The sequence below is a fragment of the Cibotium barometz genome, chromosome 13 (genome assembly GCF_041138505.1).
Source record: "Cibotium barometz isolate CiBa-2024 chromosome 13, ASM4113850v1, whole genome shotgun sequence".
Taxonomy (NCBI): domain Eukaryota; kingdom Viridiplantae; phylum Streptophyta; class Polypodiopsida; order Cyatheales; family Cibotiaceae; genus Cibotium; species Cibotium barometz.
Genome location: NC_141058.1, coordinates 26,973,002 through 26,994,585, shown reverse-complemented (window position 1 = coordinate 26,994,585; position 21,584 = coordinate 26,973,002). Strand labels below are relative to the sequence as shown.

Below are 21,584 nucleotides of genomic sequence, written 5' to 3'. Positions count from 1 at the left end.
TGCAGATTTTCTGTCAAGATTAAAATCTGCAGGACAGGTGCCCATTCGTCTGTTTTGGGCTGTGCTACATAGCACAGGTCGATTTTATACAGGTTTTCCTCTTACAGACAGCATTTACATCTAGTAGTACAGTCATTGGCCATGGCTGACAACAATGATGTATTCCGCATGTTGGCTGCTGAGGATAAGTTGGATGGCACCAACTATCCATTGTGGGCATATATGATGCGACATGTATTGGTAGCAAAGGGGTTATGGAACATTGTGCAGGGTATTGATGCACGTCCTATTGTGGCTGGGAATGCTGCAAATACATCAGAAACAGGTACTGTTGATGATGGTGCAGGCACAAGTGCTGTAGCAGCTGTTCGAGAACCACCACTTTCAGCAGAGCAGATTCGTTGGGATGGTAGAGATGCGCAGGCTCATGCCTTGATTGCGCTGTCTGTCAAACGTACCATTATCCCACATATTCGCTCCTGCAGGACTTCTAAGGATGCTTGGGATGTACTTGCCACATTGTATCAGGCAAGAAATGAGGCTCGTGTTGCTTATCTCCGAAAACAGTTGGAGAGTGAGCATATGAACGAAGGTGATTCTATGGATAGCTTTTTGACAAAGATCAAGGATTTCAAAGAGCAGCTCATTTCTGCAGATGAAATCCTGTCAGACAGTTCACTTGTGCAGACTGTTTTGAATGGTCTACCAGATTCTTATCAGGGTTTTGCTTCCACTCTTCGCTTGATGATGAAAGGCAATCCCAATGCCTTATCATTTGAGGAGTTAGTTTCTGTTTTGCTGCAAGAAGACCAGTCAAGGCAAAACAGGAATATTATGCGTGTCGCAGATCAAGCTTTCGTTGCTAGTCAGAGAAGCGGGAAAGGTAAAGCTGGCTTTTCTTCTAGTAAGCAGAAATCTGCAAATGCTGCGCAACCAAAGAAGGAAGACAAAGATGAGAAGAAGGGTGACAAACAGAAGACATTTTGCAAGTACTGTAAGGGAAATGATCATGTCATCAAAGCGTGTCCTAAGCTGGCTGCGAAAGAGGCTAAGAAGAAAGAGGCTGGTATGGCTGTTGCAGATGCCTCTCCTTCTAACAATGAATCTGCTAATGTTGTGCTAGATACAGAATGGGCATTCAATGCGCAGTGCAGTTATGACCCATCTTTGCATGACACATGTATGTCTGCAGTAGATTCAGATGTATGGTACTTTGACAGTGGTGCCACTAAGCATATCACCTCGCAGCGCAGTTTATTCACTTTCCTTGAGTCTGCTCCCACAGGGAATACTGTCACTTGTGCCAATAACTCCTCTTATCCCGTTGAAGGAGTTGGACAGATTGTGCTGAATGTTGCAAATGGCAACACCTTTACACTTTTTGATGCATTGTATGTGCCAGGGATCAAAAAGAATCTGCTGTCAGTCTCCGCATTTGCCAAAACAGGTTTGGTTGTAAAATTTGTGGATGACAGATGTACTGTTCATGATCTCTCTTGTGGTGACATCATTGTAGCATCTGGTTCACTATGTCGAGGGCTGTATAAGCTCAATATGGATGGCAAATGTGTAGAGGATTCAGCATGTGCTATTATGGATACGCAGGCTATTTCAAATGCAAAACTGTGGCATGCACGTTTTGGTCATCTGAATTTTGCAAGTTTGCTGCGCCTGCAGAAATCTGAAATGGTGTCTTCTTTGCCTAAGCTTGAGGCACCTGTCAAGCATGTTTGTGAGGGCTGCATATTGGGTAAAATGCAGCGTGCTTCCTTTCCCAAAGATGGATCAGTGAGAGCTGAACGCAGATTGCAGCTTGTTCACAGTGATGTTTGTGGTCCCATGCAAACTCCATCATTTGGAAACTACCTTTACTTCGTGACTTTCATTGATGATTTTACCAGGCATGCATGGGTATATCCTTTGAAGGCAAAGTCCGAAGTGTTTTTGTGCTTCAAAAAGTTTTTGGTTATGGCTGAAAATGTGTCAGAAAGTAAGATGGGCACCCTCCGTTCAGATCGAGGGGGGGAGTATATGTCTTCAGAATTTAATGCATTTCTGGCTGAGCGTGGGATAAAACACCAATGTACAGTGCCGTATACACCACAGCAAAATGGTGTGGCTGAGAGAAAAAACAGGTCTCTCATGGAAATGGCAAGATGTATGGTTAAGAGTCAAAGTCTACCACATGGTTTTTGGCTTGAGGCTGTCATGTGTGCCACTTATGTACTAAACAGGTGTCCCACCAAAGCATTACAGGTTGTCACTCCATATGAGGCTTGGCATAGCCGCAAGCCATCTGTTGGCCATTTACGTGTTTTTGGTTGCCTGGCATATGCATTAGTGCCTGTGCAACATCGCAGAAAATTGGATGACAAAGCTGTCAAATGTATTTTTGTTGGATATAGTGCTGAGAGCAAAGGCTATCGTTTGTATCATCCACAGACAAAGCGCATTTTGGTTAGCCGTGATGTTGTATTTGTGGAAGATGCAGTTCAGCCCTTGGTTTCATGTACTAAGGAGACAGATATCAGCTCACGTGATGTCTATGATACATTGTTGCCTCTTTTCAGTGGTGCACAGTCAAGTGCAATACCTCATGAGGCAGTTTTTCAGCCTATGCAGGTTTTAAATGATGGCACAGATCAGCCTATATCTGATGCAGATGTGCATGATGCACTTGAGAATGAGAGACAAGAGATTGAGGGCTCTAGGAATATGCCTAGATGGCTGGTGCAGACTTTGCGTGACAGCAAGTTGGATGCCCCTTTGTCTAGTCGCACTCGTTCTGGCTCTCATGGTGCCTCTTATGCGTCAGATTGTTATGCATTGGCTGTTTCTAGTATGTGCGATGAAAGTGAGCCTGTTTCATTTGATGAGGCACAAAGTTCAGAAAATTGGATGGCTGCTATGCAAGCAGAATACGATGCTATTATGAAGAATAGTACATGGTCTTTATGTGACTTGCCCCCTGGCAAGAAGGCCATTGGCACTAAGTGGGTATACAAATTGAAGCGTAAGCCTGATGGCACAGTGGATCGCCATAAGGCTAGGCTTGTTGCAAAAGGTTATGCTCAAGAGAAGGGCATTGATTTTGATGAGACTTTTGCTCCCACATGTCGTATGACCACTGTTCGTAGCATCTGTGCATTAGCAGCTCATAATGGTTGGAATGTACACCAGCTGGACATAAAGACTGCGTTCTTAAATGGAGATTTGCATGAGGAGGTGTATGTATCGCAGCCTCGTGGTTTTGTTCAAAGAGGGCAGGAAAACAAAGTGTGCAGGTTAAAAAAGGCTTTATATGGTTTAAAGCAAGCTCCACGAGCTTGGTATGAAAAAATACATGCATATTTGACTGCACATCAGTTTCAGAATAGTCCAACAGAAAGCACTTTGTATGTTAAACGTGTGGATGGTGTACATCTAATCATTGCTCTCTATGTCGATGACATGCTGCTCACAGGACCAAATGAGAGTCATATTGCTGATTTTAAGGCTGATTTGAATGCCTCTTTTGAGATGTCAGATTTGGGGCATTTGCATCATTATTTGGGGATACAATTTAAGCAGTGTGATGGAGGTATTGCTTTGTGTCAGACAAAGTATATTGAAACATTGTTGCGGAGATTTGGCCTTGAAGACTGCAAGCCTATTGCTACTCCAATGGAGACAGGTTTGAAGTTGAGTCTTCATGATGCTGGAGATCACTTTGATGTCACACTCTATCAGACAGCTGTTGGTTGCCTCATTTATGTATGCATTACGAGGCCAGACATTCAGTTTGCAGTCTCACAGGTGAGCAGATTTATGCATAGCCCAGGCATTAAGCATTGGCAGGCAGTGAAGCGTATCTTTCGCTATTTGAGTGGTACTCGGCATCTTGGGTTGTTTTATCCCAAGGGGGGATCATTGCCGCCAGATTTACATGTTTTTTCAGATTCTGACTGGGCTGGTTGTTATGACACACGCGTGTCCACGAGTGGTTTTTGCTTCATGCTTGGAAGCTCATGCATATCATGGTTGAGCAAGAAGCAGCCTACTGTGGCCACTTCTAGTTGTGAAGCTGAGTACAGGGCAGCTTTCACAGCTACGGTTGAGTGTGTGTGGCTCAGACGCCTTATGGCTGATTTGGGTGTTGGGCAGCCATCTGCCACCACCATCTTCACTGACAGTCAGAGCGCATTGGCAGTTGCGCGGAACCCAGTGTTCCATGCTCGTACGAAGCACATTGAGGTGCACTACCATTATGTCAGGGAGAGACTCTCTGCAGGAGAGATCAGTTTGGCTTATGTGCCAACACAGGATAACCTTGCAGACCTTTTCACAAAGGCTCTGCCTCGTGAGAAGTTCGAAGCTTTTCGCAAAGCTTTGGGCTTACTCCCTTTTGTGGATTCGTCCACATAGCTAGACACTTCCCTATACATGAGTGCTAGCTCTTGTTCACCGCATCACTCCAGGGGGGATTTGTTACCATATTATAGTAGTGATGTGTGTGAACACACTTAGGACCGCCGGGGCACTTTTTCCCTCACTAGGAGGTTTTTTCCCCCGTGCATTGTATATACGCCCATTATCTTCTAGGGCTTGTTATCTTTCATTTTTGGCACTCATAATACACTACTGTGTTGTGCTCAAGCTTCCTCATCTTCTTGAAGTTGTGTGTGCATTCCTGCAACCCTAATTCCAACATTGGCTCTATTGAATCCAAAAGATTGACATTAGGAGGACACTGATCCAATGCATCTAGAAGTCTTCTAATACAACTGCAATACATATAATTCAGTTAGTGTGCATTAAATCCAAATAATGAAGTTTAAAGTTAAAAATAGCACACAAACCACTTACAATTTCACCTCTCTGTGTGTGTTTCTAAGAGAGTTGAATAAAAAGCATTGCTTCTGTTGGATGTCAATAGAAGCAAAGCTCCAGTGGTCACTGCATAAGGAAAAAAGCATTAAGAAATCAAAGGCTACAAGAGTACTCAATCTTGAAAAAAAATCCCAAAAGAAGCAGCCACACACATACTTGTTATGGTATGGAAGTAGCAAAATATCAACATGATCCAAATCACAGTGTCTGAACCAATTGGAAATATCCATGGGAGTTTCCTTTGGATCTCTTAACTTGAAGGAAATTGCAGGATCAATAATATAAACTGCTATACAGCATGGTTCAGCCAGCTTCTCATCATGCTACATTGGACAAAACAATAATTAAGGTAAGGTGTAAGGGAGGAGGTACAATAAGGATTGTTTTGCAAACAAATGTAAAATAAAAGACACTTACTAGAGCATTGCAAGAATGATAGTATCTGAGCAATACTCATTCTTATGAGCCAATGCTGCCAAGCATGCTTTTGTCAAGTCAAAATTATTCTCTGAAAAATCATCTTCAATATGGACAACTATGTTAGGGCCCAGCTCCTGCAACCTTCTCTGTATCTGTAGCTCCATCTGTACAGTCTCCACATCTATAGCAGATTTGGATTCTTCTATTTGCTGCTTCAGTGACTCCTCATAAGAAGCTTTCCCTCTGGTGCTCATTGACTGGTGCTCATTGAGTGGGTCACTTCAACAACCTTCACCTTGTCTGCCTTCAATTTCCTTGTAGGTGGAATTAATAATATGTCTCTCATTTTTATGTCCTACCATTCCACAGGATGGACCAGCTTGTCATACCTCCACCTCACTCTGGACAATGTGTTGAAGTCCTTGGCCATCAGAGTTACCCTGTGAGCATGGGCTGCTACAAGCATTGCATCTTCAAAGTACTTCTCCAAGTAATCCTCTGCCATTTCCTGTAAGGAAAGAATGGCAGTCCTGTTCCACCTGAAACCAAGGTGCTAGCTATCACAAATTTCTCTCACTAGCCTCTGAAAATGTGCCTTGGGGATTGCAAAGCCTATAGCTTTTTGTTGTTTCCTGATCTCCTTTAGCACACCTGCAGAATGTTTTAACCTCTTGGACTTTTGCTGCAGCATGCTCATTGGCTTCCCCTTCCTGCCATGTGCAACTCTTCCCTTTGGAGGCACACTAGATTCCTTGATATCAGCCCCAATTGCTACTGCTGCAAGCCCTGGCCCCTTGCCAGACCTCCTTGCAGTTGCCTTGGTTCTTGCCATCACTCTGAAAAGGTGCATACAAAGCAATGGAAAAAGATTACAACCATGGAGAACATGGAATAATAAAAGAAGGTAATGACAAATTGGATAAAGCAAAATTGAACAATTTGTAACAAAACGCGATTATGATAATTTGAAATTTCTAACAGCTCATCATCGCGTTTTTCTGCAAATACTTGAAACAACATGCTATTGCATCCCTACAGTTAATTCTCTGTCTTTTCAACTATAAACAATATGTATTGAGTTTATGCAAGAAGTATGCAGCCTTGAATAGCCTAGAAAGTTACAAAATCACAATGAAAGGGGTGGATGAAGAAGCATTTTCAAATTTGCAACAAAATGCGATTTGGGCTGTTTGAGATTTCTAAAGCCCTCTCCTCGCGTTTTACTGCAAATTCTTGAGGTAGCATACTTGAACATGCCTTTAGTCATTTCAGTGTGTATACAGCTTGGTGCAACATGGATTGAGCCTATAGACATCAAGAAGTGATCAAGCTCTCACTCAACAGGCCCAAATAAAAAGTTTTCCTGCTTCTACATGCAGTGGAAAAAATCTAAGAAATGCATATAATATTTATCATAATATCTAACCTACATCACATCAATCAGTACCTTACCCTAATATACTATTAAACAAGAAGAGAAGGAAATAGATTGTCTTACTAACCTGGAAGCTATCTGCAGGTGTGCTGTGCTGATGATGAGTATCCTGTGCTGGGGATGAACCTCTGCTGCTGGTCTGGATGCTGATGGTGTAGAGTAGGGAGGTAGAGATGCAAGAGAACTGAGTTAGGAGAGTAGATTATTGCAAAATACAAATAAAGGAGCTATTAAATACCACACGTGTGAAATATAGTCGTTTTTTAACACGTGTGGGTCCCACCCAGATCTTTTGGAATTTGAAATTTGACACGTGTGAAAGTCACTTTTTGCCTTGGAAATTGTGCCAATCATGATTTCATAATTAGATCCATTAACACTTTTCCCTCCTCGTCTTCCATCCCTGCCAGCACCCTCCCATCATCCTTTTCTTTCCCACTCTGATCACTTTCTACCCAACACACTCCATCGACTCTGCAACCTGTCTGAAGACTACTACCATTGCCAGATCTCCAGGTTACCAGTGCTGCAGCTCAAGTTTGGAAGAGAGCAGGAGAATCTCTAGGGCTACTCCAACAGTATGGAAGAGGAAAAGAAAGGTCTGAGATCTATACCCTTTCCAATGTTTTCTGATATATATTTCTTCCATCTATAGAATTCTTGAATCTCAGTGCCTAGGAATCTGGTAGATCACCCTAGGATTTGATTAGAGATGGATATGAATAGGACTTAGAATTTTGCAACAAAATGCGATTAGAGTGCTTTACATTTTCCAAATGCTCCAAATCGCGTTTTCCTACAAATTCTGATATTAGTTTCAATTTTTATTTCTTCCTCTTTGTTTTACTCTCTTTTGCCCTGGGGAATTCCTCCTAGTACCATTTACTGTCCTGAACATTGTGAGATGTCCCTAGCATTTGATTGGAGATGGATGTCAATAGAAATTTAGAATTTGCAACAAAATGCGAGGAGAGCACTTGACATTTTTCAAATGGTTCTGCATCACGTTTTGTTGCAAATTCTTGTGTCCCTTTTGGTTTTCACTGTTTCCTCATTGTTTTGCTTTCTATGTCCCTGGGGATGTCTTTCTTGATGATGAGAAAGGTTTTTGCTTTGGAACACTTGATTCTGAGGCCCCTCCTTTCAAGAGGAAGCTGGACTTTTCTGCTGCTATACTCAGACCACAGCAATCACCAGGTGATTCATGTGTGCTCATGAAGAGAGTTGTTTGGTGATATCCTATACATTATCTGATTGCATATGTCAGCATATAGAATTCATGTTATATAAATTTTGGTTCAGGCAAAAGTAAGAGACTAGAGCAGAAAGGTGAGTCTTCCCTTTCAAAACAAAGGGAACCAGAAGAGGACAAATCTCCAGATTTGCTCCTATTTGACTTTCTTCACAAGTGCAAGGCTCAGAGGAACTTCCACATATACCACAATATTTTCAACAGGGAGTTCACTATGAGCTCTCTTTTGGACCATCACAGAGATTTTCTTTCAGACCATTGGGATACCTTCAAACAACTGACAGAGGCAGGAAGGATTGTGGAAGGTGAAAAGGTTTTTGTGCATTTAAATCATATTGTCTCCATTGACAGGCTGAGGTACCATGTGAATGGAAGGTTTGACAGCCTGCCTGAGGAATATAAATTTTGCTGTAACTTGCACACCAGAAAGTGTAGAGTGCTTGAGGAAAACATGGCATTCCTTATGTACATTGTCTTCCAACAGTAATCTCTAGAAGAGCAAGGGCAGGAGGCTGAAGAAGAAGATATATCTGTAGCGGAGGTAAAAGAGGATATTCCTGTGGCAACAGATATGGCAGAGCAGGAAGAAGATATCAACCTCGAGGATGAGGGGCTGCAAGTGGCTGCTCTTGACCTTGTTCAACTGAGTGGCTGCTCTTGACCTTGTTCAACTGAGGACTGAAACTCTTAGGGCAGCACAGCCAGTTGAAGATTTTGATGTTCAGAGCAGCAACTATGCAGTGCCCATGCTTCCAGGTGTCTTGATTGGTGGTAAAGATTATGTTTTCCTCCATGATATAGAGTGTATGTTCAATTTGAGGGAGGACTATGCCATTTTCCTTATTGCCCAGGCTTCAAGGCTTGACAAGGAGGTTGGCATAGAGGATGACCATTCACTGCTAGCTTTGGAAACAACTTTTGATCCTGCAGAGGCCCTTACTATTTGTTTCAAAGAGGCTGAAAATTTCCAAGAGCCAGATGAAGCTGCCTTCCAGCTCACCCAGGAAGCTATGAATCTCTCAGCACTTCATAAGGAAAAACTTAAAGAAGAGGCTGGACTGGAGGGGAGAGGAATAAATCTTTGGAAAGATGAACTTCTTGTTGCTGATGAAAATGAGAAGGTATGATATTATTACTTCAAATCAAATACTTTATCTTGTGTTTAAATGTTTTGTAGTTATGTATTATTGTCTCACTCCAATCTTTTGATACATGGCAGCTACAAATTGAGGATGACACATTCCTCCAGAGAACAAGTGGAAGCAGGCCGGCTGGGTTTGGCAAAATGTCAAGCCTAGCTCATTATATTCATGATCTAGGCAGTGCTAAGATCTTGATTTACCACAGGCAGTTGAGCAACAATGGAGAAGCCATTGTTTACTTCTTTAAATGTTTGTCTAGGGTTTTAGGTGGACATGATCTTCCATGGCAAAAGGAAAAGATCATTTTAATAGAGAGGTTGTCCGCCATAGATATATTTGGGGATTATGTGAATAAGCAGGCCTCTAGGGCCTCTTACTTTTTGTCTTACACTTCTTATGCATTAGCATGTGGTGTTAAGGAGTCCAAATGTCTAGAGGGCTATGGAAAACACAAGCTCATAAGGTTTCAAGAGCCACCCATGATTGCATCAGGCCACACAATCCAAGAAGAAGAACACGTGGAGATAGCTGAAGACAAGGATACCCCTCTCAGACAAGGATACCCCTCTCAGACAAGCAACAGAGGCAAGCATTGATAAACAGAAAGTCGACATCAAGCCAATAAGGAAGAAAAAGAGTCCAATCAAGTTCAAAAAGAGAGTTCCGACTCGCAGGCCTTGGGAGTAATAGGATTTAGTCATCAAATATAGCACAAACATTATGTTGAACTCTTCCCACACTCAGTAGCTTCTAAAAGCGTTTGACACTCAGTACTTTATTGGTAAGGATCAATAGTGTGTCTAGCATAATTAAGTAGTATTGATTGAATTTTTTGTGTGTTAATATATGGATGTATTGATGCTTGTTAATATAGATCACATGTTTCACAAAAGAAATACTTTTGATGGAGTCTCAAAACATATAGGCATAACACCAAGAGTCACTTGTTCCACAGAATAAAAATCTATTGATTGAGTTTGAAAACATGTGGACATAACACCAATAAGTTACAAACTGCTATTCATGTTTACTTGTCCATTTATGGTTTCTAAATATCTTCGAATCCCTCCATTGTCTATGTCTGTCTGCTGCCATTGAATTGTCCAAAGTTTGTCTTCGTCTTTGCTTTTGGGCTAGAATAAAAGCAAGCTTGACTTTGGAACTAGCAACTTTTCTTTTAGCATGCAACCTTTGTAGAATGCCTCAGTAAAACCATTGGAAGACTTCTTTCAGACTGTTTGCCTTTTGACTCCCTCCATAGTGTTGTGTGTGTTTGAAAAATGCATTACGTGCCATGTAGTGAGACTTCTCCATGCCTTGGGTAGACCAAATTGCTGGGCATCCATACTTTTTGACAAAATAGGGAAGGTCGTTGTTGTAGATGATATGCTGTTTTCACAAAGACATAAGAATGCATAGTAAGTTATAAAAGAAAAGAGGATCATACTTAAGTAAAAGAAGAAGACATCACTTTACCATGTAGTGAGTTATATTGCAGGCTGTCCACGCGTCTTTCATTGACTTCCCAAAATGTTTAATTGCCTCTTCAAAGTTCTTGTAATCACTCTTTGTCCATGTTACATTGTCACAGAACATGAAGAGTTGATCAAGAGACCTCCACACCTCTGCCTTCACATTTCGTGCTTCCCCATCTGCCTCATGATCTTTCACGGCATTATGGACTTGCTTCCACAATCCATAACTAATCCTTGAAACTGTTCTACCTTGCCTTACTTGCTTACTACTGTGTTTGGGTCGAGACAAGAATCTTCTTGCCTTAACACCACCAATAGAGGGCTTGATTGGTACCTCCTTGCCATTGGTAGACTTTTTAAAATCCTTTGTGATATGAACATCACCTCCATGCAGACCTATATCGGATAACACTTTTTCCAATGCATGAAGAGCATCCTTTCTATTTCTTTCGGGACGGAGTTTCCAAGCAAATCCAATATACAAAAATACCAATTTCTCAATAATTCGACATAGAGCATGCAATGTGCATATGTGAACATTACATATGTGCATATGTGAACATTACATAGTGCATATGTGAACATTACATAGTGGAATGTCAAGAATGGCCTTGAAGTCAGGGTCAACTTTATCTCTATTAGGTGCTCTCTTCCACCATTTGGAATCCATTACTAGAGCTGATTCTTTGCAGTAAAGACAAGGAGACTTTGAGTTACCTCCTTTACTAACGTTATACATGCACTTAAGTGTTTTAAGATCCCCCGCCATGTGCCACTCTACTTGAAAATCACCTTTTCCTGCAACATGGAGATTCTCTCCTTGCACTTGTCTTTTAATTATTCTTGGTATTTCCGTGTGGTGAAACACCCAATCTAGTGTTTCATGGTCTTCTGTCTTTACCTGTGATTATACAAAACAAAAGTCTTACTATAAAAGATTTGAAAACATTGACTAAAATCAAGTACGAAATAAAAAATGATCATACCTGGAATGAGCCCAACCACCATATGTGTTTCTCCAACTACACACTAAAATACTTCGAACTCGCTTCATTCAATGATGTATCAAGTGCTCCATTCATCAATGTGATAGTAATCCTTTCCATTTTCTTTTCCTTTATAACCTCACACTCATCCAATTTGATAACAAATTTCAAAATGCCTTTGCACTCTTCAAATGTTATTCTATAAAACTCGACCATTCTTCTTTGAAGTTGTTGTAGATCTACAAATATATTGTTCCAAGGGTCATACACAGTGGTTCCTTTAGCACCATGAAATATTTCTTCAATATGGATATATGGTCCAATAAACTCATCTATACTTTCATTCAAATGACCTCTTATCTTCCACATTGTTGCTGGATTTGGTAGTAAAACTCGTTTAATCCTTTGATCTCTCAAAGTTGAGGATATCGCATGGAAAATCGAACTATATCCCTTCCTACTAACTCCACTAACATCAAGAGCCTCTTGGATTATAGTACCATCAACTTGATTATTGGATATAAAGTCCTCTACAACATTGCGTTTGATTGTTTTGTATTTTTTTTCTTCAATCAAACCTTTTGCTACACCACAAGAAAGCAATCCTTTCATTTGTTTAACTGGAAGAAGGTTGGGATCCATATTTTCTTTTGCAGGCTCCAATAGTTTCCTATAGTAACAACACAATATGCCTATATTATTCAACACTTCCAATCCTGTTTTGCGTTAATGGACAAAATAGATATAGTCATTTGAGAGCATTTTTGAGTATAAAAAATAAAAAATTACAAACTAACCTTGCTTCCTGAATTCTTCGCTTGCATCCACCAGTCCCAGCCTTCAAATTTGTAATGTTTTTAATCTTCCTGCTTCGTTGTCTGTCTCCAAGCACGGTTCTCTTCCTTCTTGATCTTGTCAACTCTTTTTTACTCTTTGAATGCTCCTCAATTTCATTTGTAGGTACATTGTTTTATATGTTTCTGCAAATGCAGACTGTGCTGAAATATAACCAAGAAGTCCATTTTGTCCATCGCCCGCAAACCTCAGTAGTGTGGTTGGATTGACAAATGGTGGAGGTGTGGAGTTTTTTACTAGACATTTGGATATATACTTCCATCACACCATAAGTCAATATGTTGGAGCCCTTCTCTTCTCATATTTTCCCGTTGTTGAGCATTTAGCACCGTATCCTTTCGTCTTTTTTGTGCTGGAGCATATTGTTCTTCTAAGTCGATGTGAAGATGGTATAATCGCTTCTTCTGAGATTGTAACTCACTAGTATCGGCCAATTTTTGTGCTTCTGAGGTTGCAAAGTTGGCTTGTCAATCTCATAGTCTTTTTGTAACATGAATTGTGGAAGTGTGGCGGTATCCATACAATCATTAAGTTCAGTGATGGATTCTTTATGAGAGGCCTGCACACGTCGTCAAAAGAGATGCGAAATCTTCGAGAAACAAAAAAAATTAAGGAGATATTTAATACAAAATCCTGTTAGTTAGACAAAAGATTATCTTATTCTTTTCTGAACTGACAGTTCAGTGGTCCTTACTGACAGTTCTGAGCCACGTTTTCATATTTTATTATTTTTGAGATCTTTTAGGAGAGAAATAAATCGAAAAATAGTGAATTTCTTACAGGGCCCCAAAATGAGCTCCCTTTTTCCCTAATGATTAATGGAAAAAAACATTTTACACACATATTCTCCTTCATATTTTGTAACACTCATAAAAAAAACTTCTTATCTTAAATTGGCATGTTGATAGCCATGCACATGTCAATGCCACGTGTAAGTGCAATGTCTTTGCTACAGTGTGTGGATGAGGTGTGGATGTTGTTAACCTAGTTCAAATGTAGATCAATCATCTCCGTCTCGCTCTCAGAGATGCGAGGTCTGAGATCTCTCTTTCTCCGTGTCTTTGTAGGCAGGATGGGCGCACAAGAAGTGGAGGGAGGAAGGGGGGGGGGGGGGGTGTTGGAGTGGGTGGCTGGGTGGGCGGGGGACGTGCGTGCATGGCTTGAGCTTTGGGGAGATGCTAGAGCGGAAGCTAGGCCAGCAGGCTAGATGGATCTGCTAGATGGTTGGCCTTATGCATAATCCTACACGGAAAAAGGGTAAAGCGTGGGGCTTAAAAGTGATAATAAAAGCGAAAAACGAGCGCAGAAGTTGATAAGCAAGACGAACGCAAAGGAAGGCTTAATTCAAGGTGTAGAGAGAGAGAGAGAGAGAAAGCACCATCTTTCTAAAAAAGAGAGTTTGCATGCAGGAGCGAGCATGAGAGTGATTTAAGCTGAGTCGTTCGTAGACGAGAAACGATATTAATATAGTGGTGAATGTAAACAAGTTAGGGTAGAAGAAGCGGAGCAGCACACGCGCGCGCACACACACAGAGAGAGAGAGAGAGAGAGAGAGAGAGAGAGAGAGAGAGGAGCCTGTGATCTCTCCTTGTGTTTCTTGCAATGGCTCTAACCTCAAGAGGGTTTTCTACTAAGGTAGTGGTGTTGTCGCTCCTGCTTGCCGCCTTCTTGCATGGCGCCTTGGCTCAGGACCAGCTCTCCGATGTGGATTTCAATGCTTTGCTTCAAGACTTGCGCGGCCAAGGCTACTTCACTGGTGCAACCATACTAAGCTACCTCGCTAGACCTTACCTGTTCCCAGGAATCACCCTCTTGATCCCCACCGACGCCTCCATGGCTCAAGCCTCCTCTTTGGCTCCAAGGGATTACCCTGCCGTGATCCAGTTCCACATCCTAGAGAGAAACCTAAATTTCAAGCAGTTGAGGCTCTTGCCTGTGGGTACTTGGCTTTCTACTGAATTCCCTGGCTATGGAGTCCAAGTGACAAGCAACTCAGCATCTAACTTCTCTCTAGACAATGCTCAAGTGGTGAATTCTGACTTGTGCCCAAGCCTGATGAGCTCCCAAGTATCATGCCAAGGGGTAAGTGCAATATTGAACCGTAGTCCAAGGCCAGTTAATCCTCCTTTGTTTGCAAATGCCCCATCTTCATCTCCGGGAACCACTTCACCACCAATCCTCCCACCCATTTCATCACCACCACCATCACCTTCACCTTCATCTGCACCTTCACCTTCACCATCACCATCATCACCCTCACTCATCCTGTCTCCTCTTCCTTCTTCACCATCACCATCTCCAACTCCATCTGATCCACCACCCCCATCACCTTCCCCTTCTCCACTTATACTACCCTTATCTCCCTTCTCTTCACCTTCCCCTTCCTCACTCCCCCCCTCTTTTGAGCCGTCTCCTTCTCCACTCAAACCTCTTCAAGCTCCTCTACCAGCCTCACCCCCACCCCTTTCTTCACCTTCATCACCTAGAATTCCAGGAACCTCTGCAGCTGTTCCTGCCCCGGAGCCTTCTCCCAATGCAGGATCTATGGGAGCTTCAGTCAGCATGCTTGGAACAGCTATCTTTGGTGGTCTCTTTGTGGTATTGCATGCCATATAAAGCAAAAAGGAATCACTGCCTGTCTTCTTGGCTCTTGTAAGACTTCTTCCTCTGGTAGAGGAGTAGGATTTCGTGACGAGATTAGAGGTTTTTGCTGACAAAGATTTTGTACCTAATTAAACCAAAGTTGATTTGGTGACTAGCTTAGAGCACAAAGATTTTTTTGTACCTAATTAGATCCGCTACTCATATTTACTCTTGTAGCTTTTTTTAGATATTCAAAATTTTGATTAACCCATTTTGTAAACCTCCTATACGTAATAACGAAGCAACGTGTTCCAATTTTTGATTCGTACATTTTTTTATAATTTCAGTGCTAAATAAAATTTGGCTTGATTTGCTTTGTAAAGTATGTTGTTTTTCTGTGATGTTATTAAGAAATACTGCGTTATTCTTCTCCTTTAATTATAACCAAATCGATCAATATATATTTGAACTCTTGTCTCTGATTATGTGGCTCAAAAACTCTAAAATAAGGTACTTTAATTTTTACACGATTATGAATTGCAAACGTACATGCAAATAATAGAGCGTCCATATAAAAAAATAGGCATACTTTTTGGAAAATTGAACTCTTTTTGCAATAAAAAAAAAAACGGATCACGTAGTCAATTTTGAAATCTCACTTAGGCACCCCTTTCCCAAACATGTGTGCATGTGCTTGTAGTTTTATGTATGGTCATTTTGGAAGGAAACTTCATCACAATGTAGTAAGAATTAGGCTATGCACATACACACATTTATGCATCAAAAAAGGGGGACATATTGGAAAAGCAAACTCCTAGAGGCATCAAAAAGGGGGACATATTGGAAAAGCAAACTCCTAGAGGCATCAAAAAAGGGGGGACATTAGAAAAGCAAACTCCTAGAGGGTGTACCAGTGAGGCTATGATGAGGCTATGATGGAAGCTTACATCCAATTGGGGTATATAAAATTTCTCTGCTTATTGAAGGTACAGTAAGCTCTTGCGGGGATGTAGATGTCGATGAAGCGTTCAAGGCGCTGGATGTAGGGGCGGGCATATTGTTGAATGTACTTAAGAAGCTCAACAGGCACCCATTGATCATTGGGGCAATGGGGAAAGGAGATGGAGGGGGAGCCAAGTATTGCTGCATGTATACAATCTGCGTCTCATAATGTTGGGACGCAAGGGCGAGCGACTTTACAAAGTCGATTTCACGAGAGAACGTGACAAAGAGCTCGCTCTTGCCTGCCCACGGGGTGGTGGAGAGGAACTCACAGAAGTTGTCAAAGTGGGTAGCCATGTAAATGCAAAGAGATAGTGCGAGCTCGTGCTTGGTTTCTATCGCGTGAAAATGAGAAAGAAGGCACCTTTGGCTATTTATAGTTAAAATTTAAAGTTTGGCCTTTTCACACTAGACCGCTAGACAAAAAAATTACAGTTTATAAAAATATTAAGATTTCAATTAAATAAAGATTGGTAAAAAAAGAGTCTGCTACAAAATTACAAGCATGTTATCTAATCTAAAATTGTTATAATGTCTTCATTTTTTGTCCCTCTTGTGACATTTACTTCATGTTGATCTCCATCTCCTTGTTGATTTGAAAGCTTGTCATTGCCTTCACCTCGATCCTGAAACTCTTGCCTCTCACGTGCATCAGAACAGAGGCTATTTTCCCATATACTCAGTTCATCTTCAAGCTCTTCCACATGCCTACTATGTGTTGGTAGGGCTATGCACCTTGTTGCTGCTGAAAATTCAAGGTCCCCTCACGTGCATCAGAACAGAGGCTATTTTCCCATATACTCAGTTCATCTTCAAGCTCTTCCACATGCCTACTATGTGTTGGTAGGGCTATGCACCTTGCTGCTCTGCTGAAAATTCAAGGTCCCCTATTTGCCATGATTCTGAGACCATGGATGTCCCCTCCTTACGCTTCCCAATCTCTAAAAATATAGAAAGTGTCACAATAACCAGAAAGTGTAAGGGTTAACTCTAGACATGTAGTGGAATTAAATATACCTTTCTTCTCATCAACTTGAAACTTGACTCTTCCACATTGTCAAAGCCCATGATGCTAAAGTGTTGACGCAGGTCTGCTAGGCTCCAATGCTTGCTTGCTCCTGTCACTCGCTCAATCCATCCATTTTGCATCATCATAGCTACCTCAATAGGCATAATTTCTTCTTCTGAGGCTTGAACACTCTTCCTCCTGCATGCCCACAGTTTCCAAGTCATAACAACTTAAAGATGCTCGAGGTTTCTATCATGATTGGCATTGGGAATGATGATGTCAATATCTCTCTGTGGGATTCGCTTGTTGAGTTTGTGCACCATGAGTGCACTTAGGCTATCTTTTCATTGGAAAGAGCTGGAACTCTTCACCACCTCCATTTGCAAATGGCTGCACGAATACCATCTTCATCGATTATTTCAGTTGGCAAAACTGTGAAGCAGTATTAATGTGGAACATCAAACAAACCACCAGGGGGTATAGTCAGGTGTCGTGCATTACATCAAATTAAAATGCATACTTTTGAGGGTATGGTGGGATATTGTCTAAAGGATTTGCATAAACCTGACTTCCGGTTCCACTCCCACAATGTTTCTGTAGAGGAGATGTCTAGAGGTAGAACTTTGTATGCACAGTTTGGTCAAGGTCATCTGAAAAATCGTGTCTGTCTAACTCCCGTGAATGTGTTTGAGAGGGCTTTTGTGTATATGGAGAAATTATATATTAAACAAATGGATTGTAACACTTGGAATCACTCTTCTAAAGATGATGAGGAGTGGGCAACTACTTTCCTAGTGCACAATGGATAATTCCAAAAGCCAGTAATGTCATGGACTCCAGCAGAGTCCGTGCCGTGTGGAAATGTCTCAAGACACCCGAATTTGCTGATATCTTTGACATAAGGAAAGTCTTCTTTCGAGATCATTACATTGAGGGTGAATCTGCAAGGTACTTCCTTACCATAGCTGAAGAAAATCCCAAAGGAGAAGAGGAACAAGAGCCTCTGTTTGACAAACGTAATGATGAAATTCCAAGAGGTGGTGCACCAATCCAATCATTGTTGAAGAAAGCCCGCTTGACATAGATCCTCAGTCGCCGTACATTAACTCCTCCAAAGAAAAAGTTGCTAAGTTCTGGAGGGTAGTCCCTCCATGACATGACCTTAGTCACAAGGCTTTCACGTAGGGGAAATTTAACTTTTGTAAATATGTTGTAGCTCGCAGAATAAAACTTGGCCATGTTGGTGTTCCAATAAAACTTGGCCATCTTTGTGTTTGGGCAATAAAACTATAACTATTTACTCTTTGTGAAGGAATAAAATGCCTAACCTTTTGTATTTCCAAAATCGTCATTTTATTCATACAATGGACTAAGGTTATATCACTCTATTAATTAAATGCCACATGAGTGGCATTTAATTAATGTACTATCAACAAACTTATTCACACATACCTTAAGTGTGCATTAAATTAATGCTTGTTTCACTTCGTGGGTGTAATCTATTAGAATCTGGGACTTACCCTTTCCACATGGCAACCACATCATCGCCTCTCGTGTTGCATCTCCTCAACCCCTTGGCAGAGAGAGACAGTGTGTGTGTGTGTGCAAGCCTTCGTGTAGAGCGAAAGAGAGCAATTACTGCACACACAAACCCTCACTTGAATGGGCACCAACTATGAATGCAAAGAGAGAAACATGGAGAGAGGGATACATTGAACACATGGAAGTCAACCATAGATTTGATTGATTTGTTACTAAAAACCATGAATATAGTGACCCCATCATACTCACTCTTTTCATTTGTATTACATAAATAATAATATTATTCACTTTTTCTAATTCGTGGCATTAATAATTATAATGCCCACTGTTAGGCATTTTTCTGAAAGGCGTTTTGGGCTTGTGTACATATGGGATGCATGGCATGTGTGAAGGTTTTGCCTTTAAATGCGTTAGCAGATGTGCAGGGTGAATGGTTTTGCTGTGGGCTTGTTACAGGCCTGTCCGAAAGTGGTCTACTAGAGGTCCATTGGATGTGGTATCAGCTGCTCGGTCACCTGAATATGTGTACGCGTCCAAAATGGAACTGGCACTCGCTCGTAAGCATCTCGAAGGTGTGTGGAAAGCATGGGCAATGAAAGATAAAGGGGCCGGTGTTGCCTTGAGCTTTGGTGTGAAAAGGGAGTGATGATGGCCATCTTTGTGGCCTTAGGAAAACATAAAAAACGATAACTACGTGGCTAACTTATTGAGAGCCACATGGCTGTTATATCTTGATGCCAGCGTTGCTGCCAGCGGGTCTGTGGAAGGTTAGTCCTGACAGGGTGATCCTGCGGAGACTCTCCGACTAGGGAGCAGAGAACAGAGAGTGGACAAAGAGTAGGCTGTACGGCCTCTGGTGTGCTGAAGATGGCTGGGAGGCCGCCACGGTGCTGAAGGTGTTTGCTGCAGAGACTGGCCAAGTGGGGCAACGTAGAAGGCTCTGGTTTTGTGTTCCAGCCGGTAGGAGGCTTCTCTGGTGAGCAAGCAGAGCTAATGGAGAAGAGGGAGAGGTGACTAGTGTTGGCGCAGCTGCTGCTGGCTTCTATTGGGGGGAGCCGCTTTGTTGAAGAGAAGGCCTGGTGATTCAGCGAAAAGGAGGTTGCCGCCCTTGGGGTCATCAGTGAGAGAGGAGGCGGGCCGCAGGCGAAGACGGTTGGGTTGTTGGTAAGGGTACTGGACGGTAGAGGTTGGCGCAGAGGCGACTGGGAGGCCTGGCGGGTATTGTTGCTACAGAGAGGCAAGGAGACAGCGAAAGGGAAGCAGCCGTCTTGTATACGAGATCGCCTGGTTGATTCTGCAGAAGGGAGGCGCAAGAAGAGTGTGAGAGGCCGCCTCGTTGTAGTGAAGGCTCGTGGCATCTGCAGACGCAAAGAAAGCAGGTAACCGCCTTGTGCGTAGGACTCTGGAGTGCATCTGCAGACGCAAAGAAAGCAGGTAACCGCCTTGTGCGTAGGACTCTGGAGTGCAGCTGCAGACGCAAAGAAGAGTGGAGAGGCCTTGTGGAAGGAGATCGCCTTGTCGACGTGTGGAAGGTGATCGCTTTTGGGGTGCAGGACAGCGAGGCTGGTAGGCCATGTTTGAAGCTGCTGGCAGCAAAGAGGAGGGCTGGCGACTGGCGCAGCCGACAGCGAGAGTGTTGGTTTTTTCCTCGGTGGCTTGGTATTGCTATCAGGGTGGTAGAGGCGGTAGCATGCATGCAGAGAAGAAGCTGGTGTGAGGGTGGCCACCTTTAGGATGCAAAAGGAGACTACTAGGCGAAGGGAATGAAAGAAAGCCGAGTGGAGCTAGCTAATTTGTGAAAGAGGGATCTTCTTTTTTTGCATTATTTGTGGATAAGTGTGCGGGTTTTCATTATCTTGTGGAATACAGGGTTTTTGAGGTATCTCTGTGTGGTGTTTTGAGAGATTTCTGTTTCCAGCATCGTGCTGGTGGTGCCCCTTGTATTTGTTGTGTCTTCCAAGGCTGCTGGGTAGGTAGCTATAGAGGCATTTCTTCTTTTCCCAGCCTCCCCACACCCACCATTAATCAATCAATGCTTAACCTTGGGATCAACCTTACCCAACGCCCCCGTTGTACTCCCATGTCCTCCTCCCTCCCAACTCAATATGCCCATCCCCTCCCTTATGTCCCTATTCGGCAAGCATCCCTCCTCCCTCCCAACTCAATATGCCCATCCCCTCCCTGATGTCCCTATTCGGCAAGCATCCCTCCTCCCTCCCAACTCCTAGTATGCCCACCCCCCTCCCCCTCTCCCGGATGCTCGACTCTCATCAGGAACCTTCGACTCTCTAGCCTGGCATGCACACACATGCACACACGTAGATTCACAATGCATTGGCACATACATGGCCGTCAAACATGGAAAAAACAGAAAGAGTCTTTGTTAAATATAAACTTGTTTAAGAACCTTACAAAATATGAAGCAACTTTAAAAAGATGGAAATACATAGCACATATGGGTGTGCATACAAACATAAACGTATTTGCACTTCGCCCACACATACAAGCATGCACATTTACACCTTCACATTTGTACATGCATACACATGCACGCACACATTTGCACACCCCTTTGCACATCACACACTACGGTGCATGTGCACCCACATTTACAACCCACACCACCACCACACTCCCATACACATACTCATTTACATAACATGCACATGCACAAACATTTTCACCCGCACATACACACACCTTCACCCTTGCACTAGCACATGTGTACATGCACTTACACCCCGCCTGTTGCGCACACACTTGCACTTACACCTTGCGTGTGCACATTCACTTGCACAAGCTGTACATGCATTTGCACACACCTTTGCACACCACCTACTACGTGCATGTGCACCCACACTTACATTTTTACATGCACATACCTCGCACATGCACTCACTTATACAATTGGACCCCACACACTTGCACACACACATGCACTTGCACCCGCTTGTGCACACACTCGTGCGTTCACACGTCCCTTTGTAGATCATGCCCCACACACTTGCCATGAG

At 42.5% G+C, this 21,584-nt stretch overlaps 1 protein-coding gene across 1 annotated transcript; it reads left to right on the top strand.

Annotated features, from left to right (window-relative positions):
• Positions 1-14,036: 14,036 nt before the first annotated feature.
• Positions 14,037-15,050, top strand: LOC147632547 (uncharacterized). Its single transcript, XM_086807836.1, has one exon. The coding sequence runs from the start codon at positions 14,037-14,039 to the stop codon at positions 15,048-15,050; it is 1,014 nt and encodes a 337-aa protein (XP_086663962.1).
• Positions 15,051-21,584: the final 6,534 nt, after the last annotated feature.

Bases quoted from the DNA above. Each gene is read 5' to 3' on its own strand.
- LOC147632547 (XM_086807836.1), top strand. From the start codon at position 14,037: ATGGCTCTAACCTCAAGAGGGTTTTCTACTAAGGTAGTGGTGTTGTCG.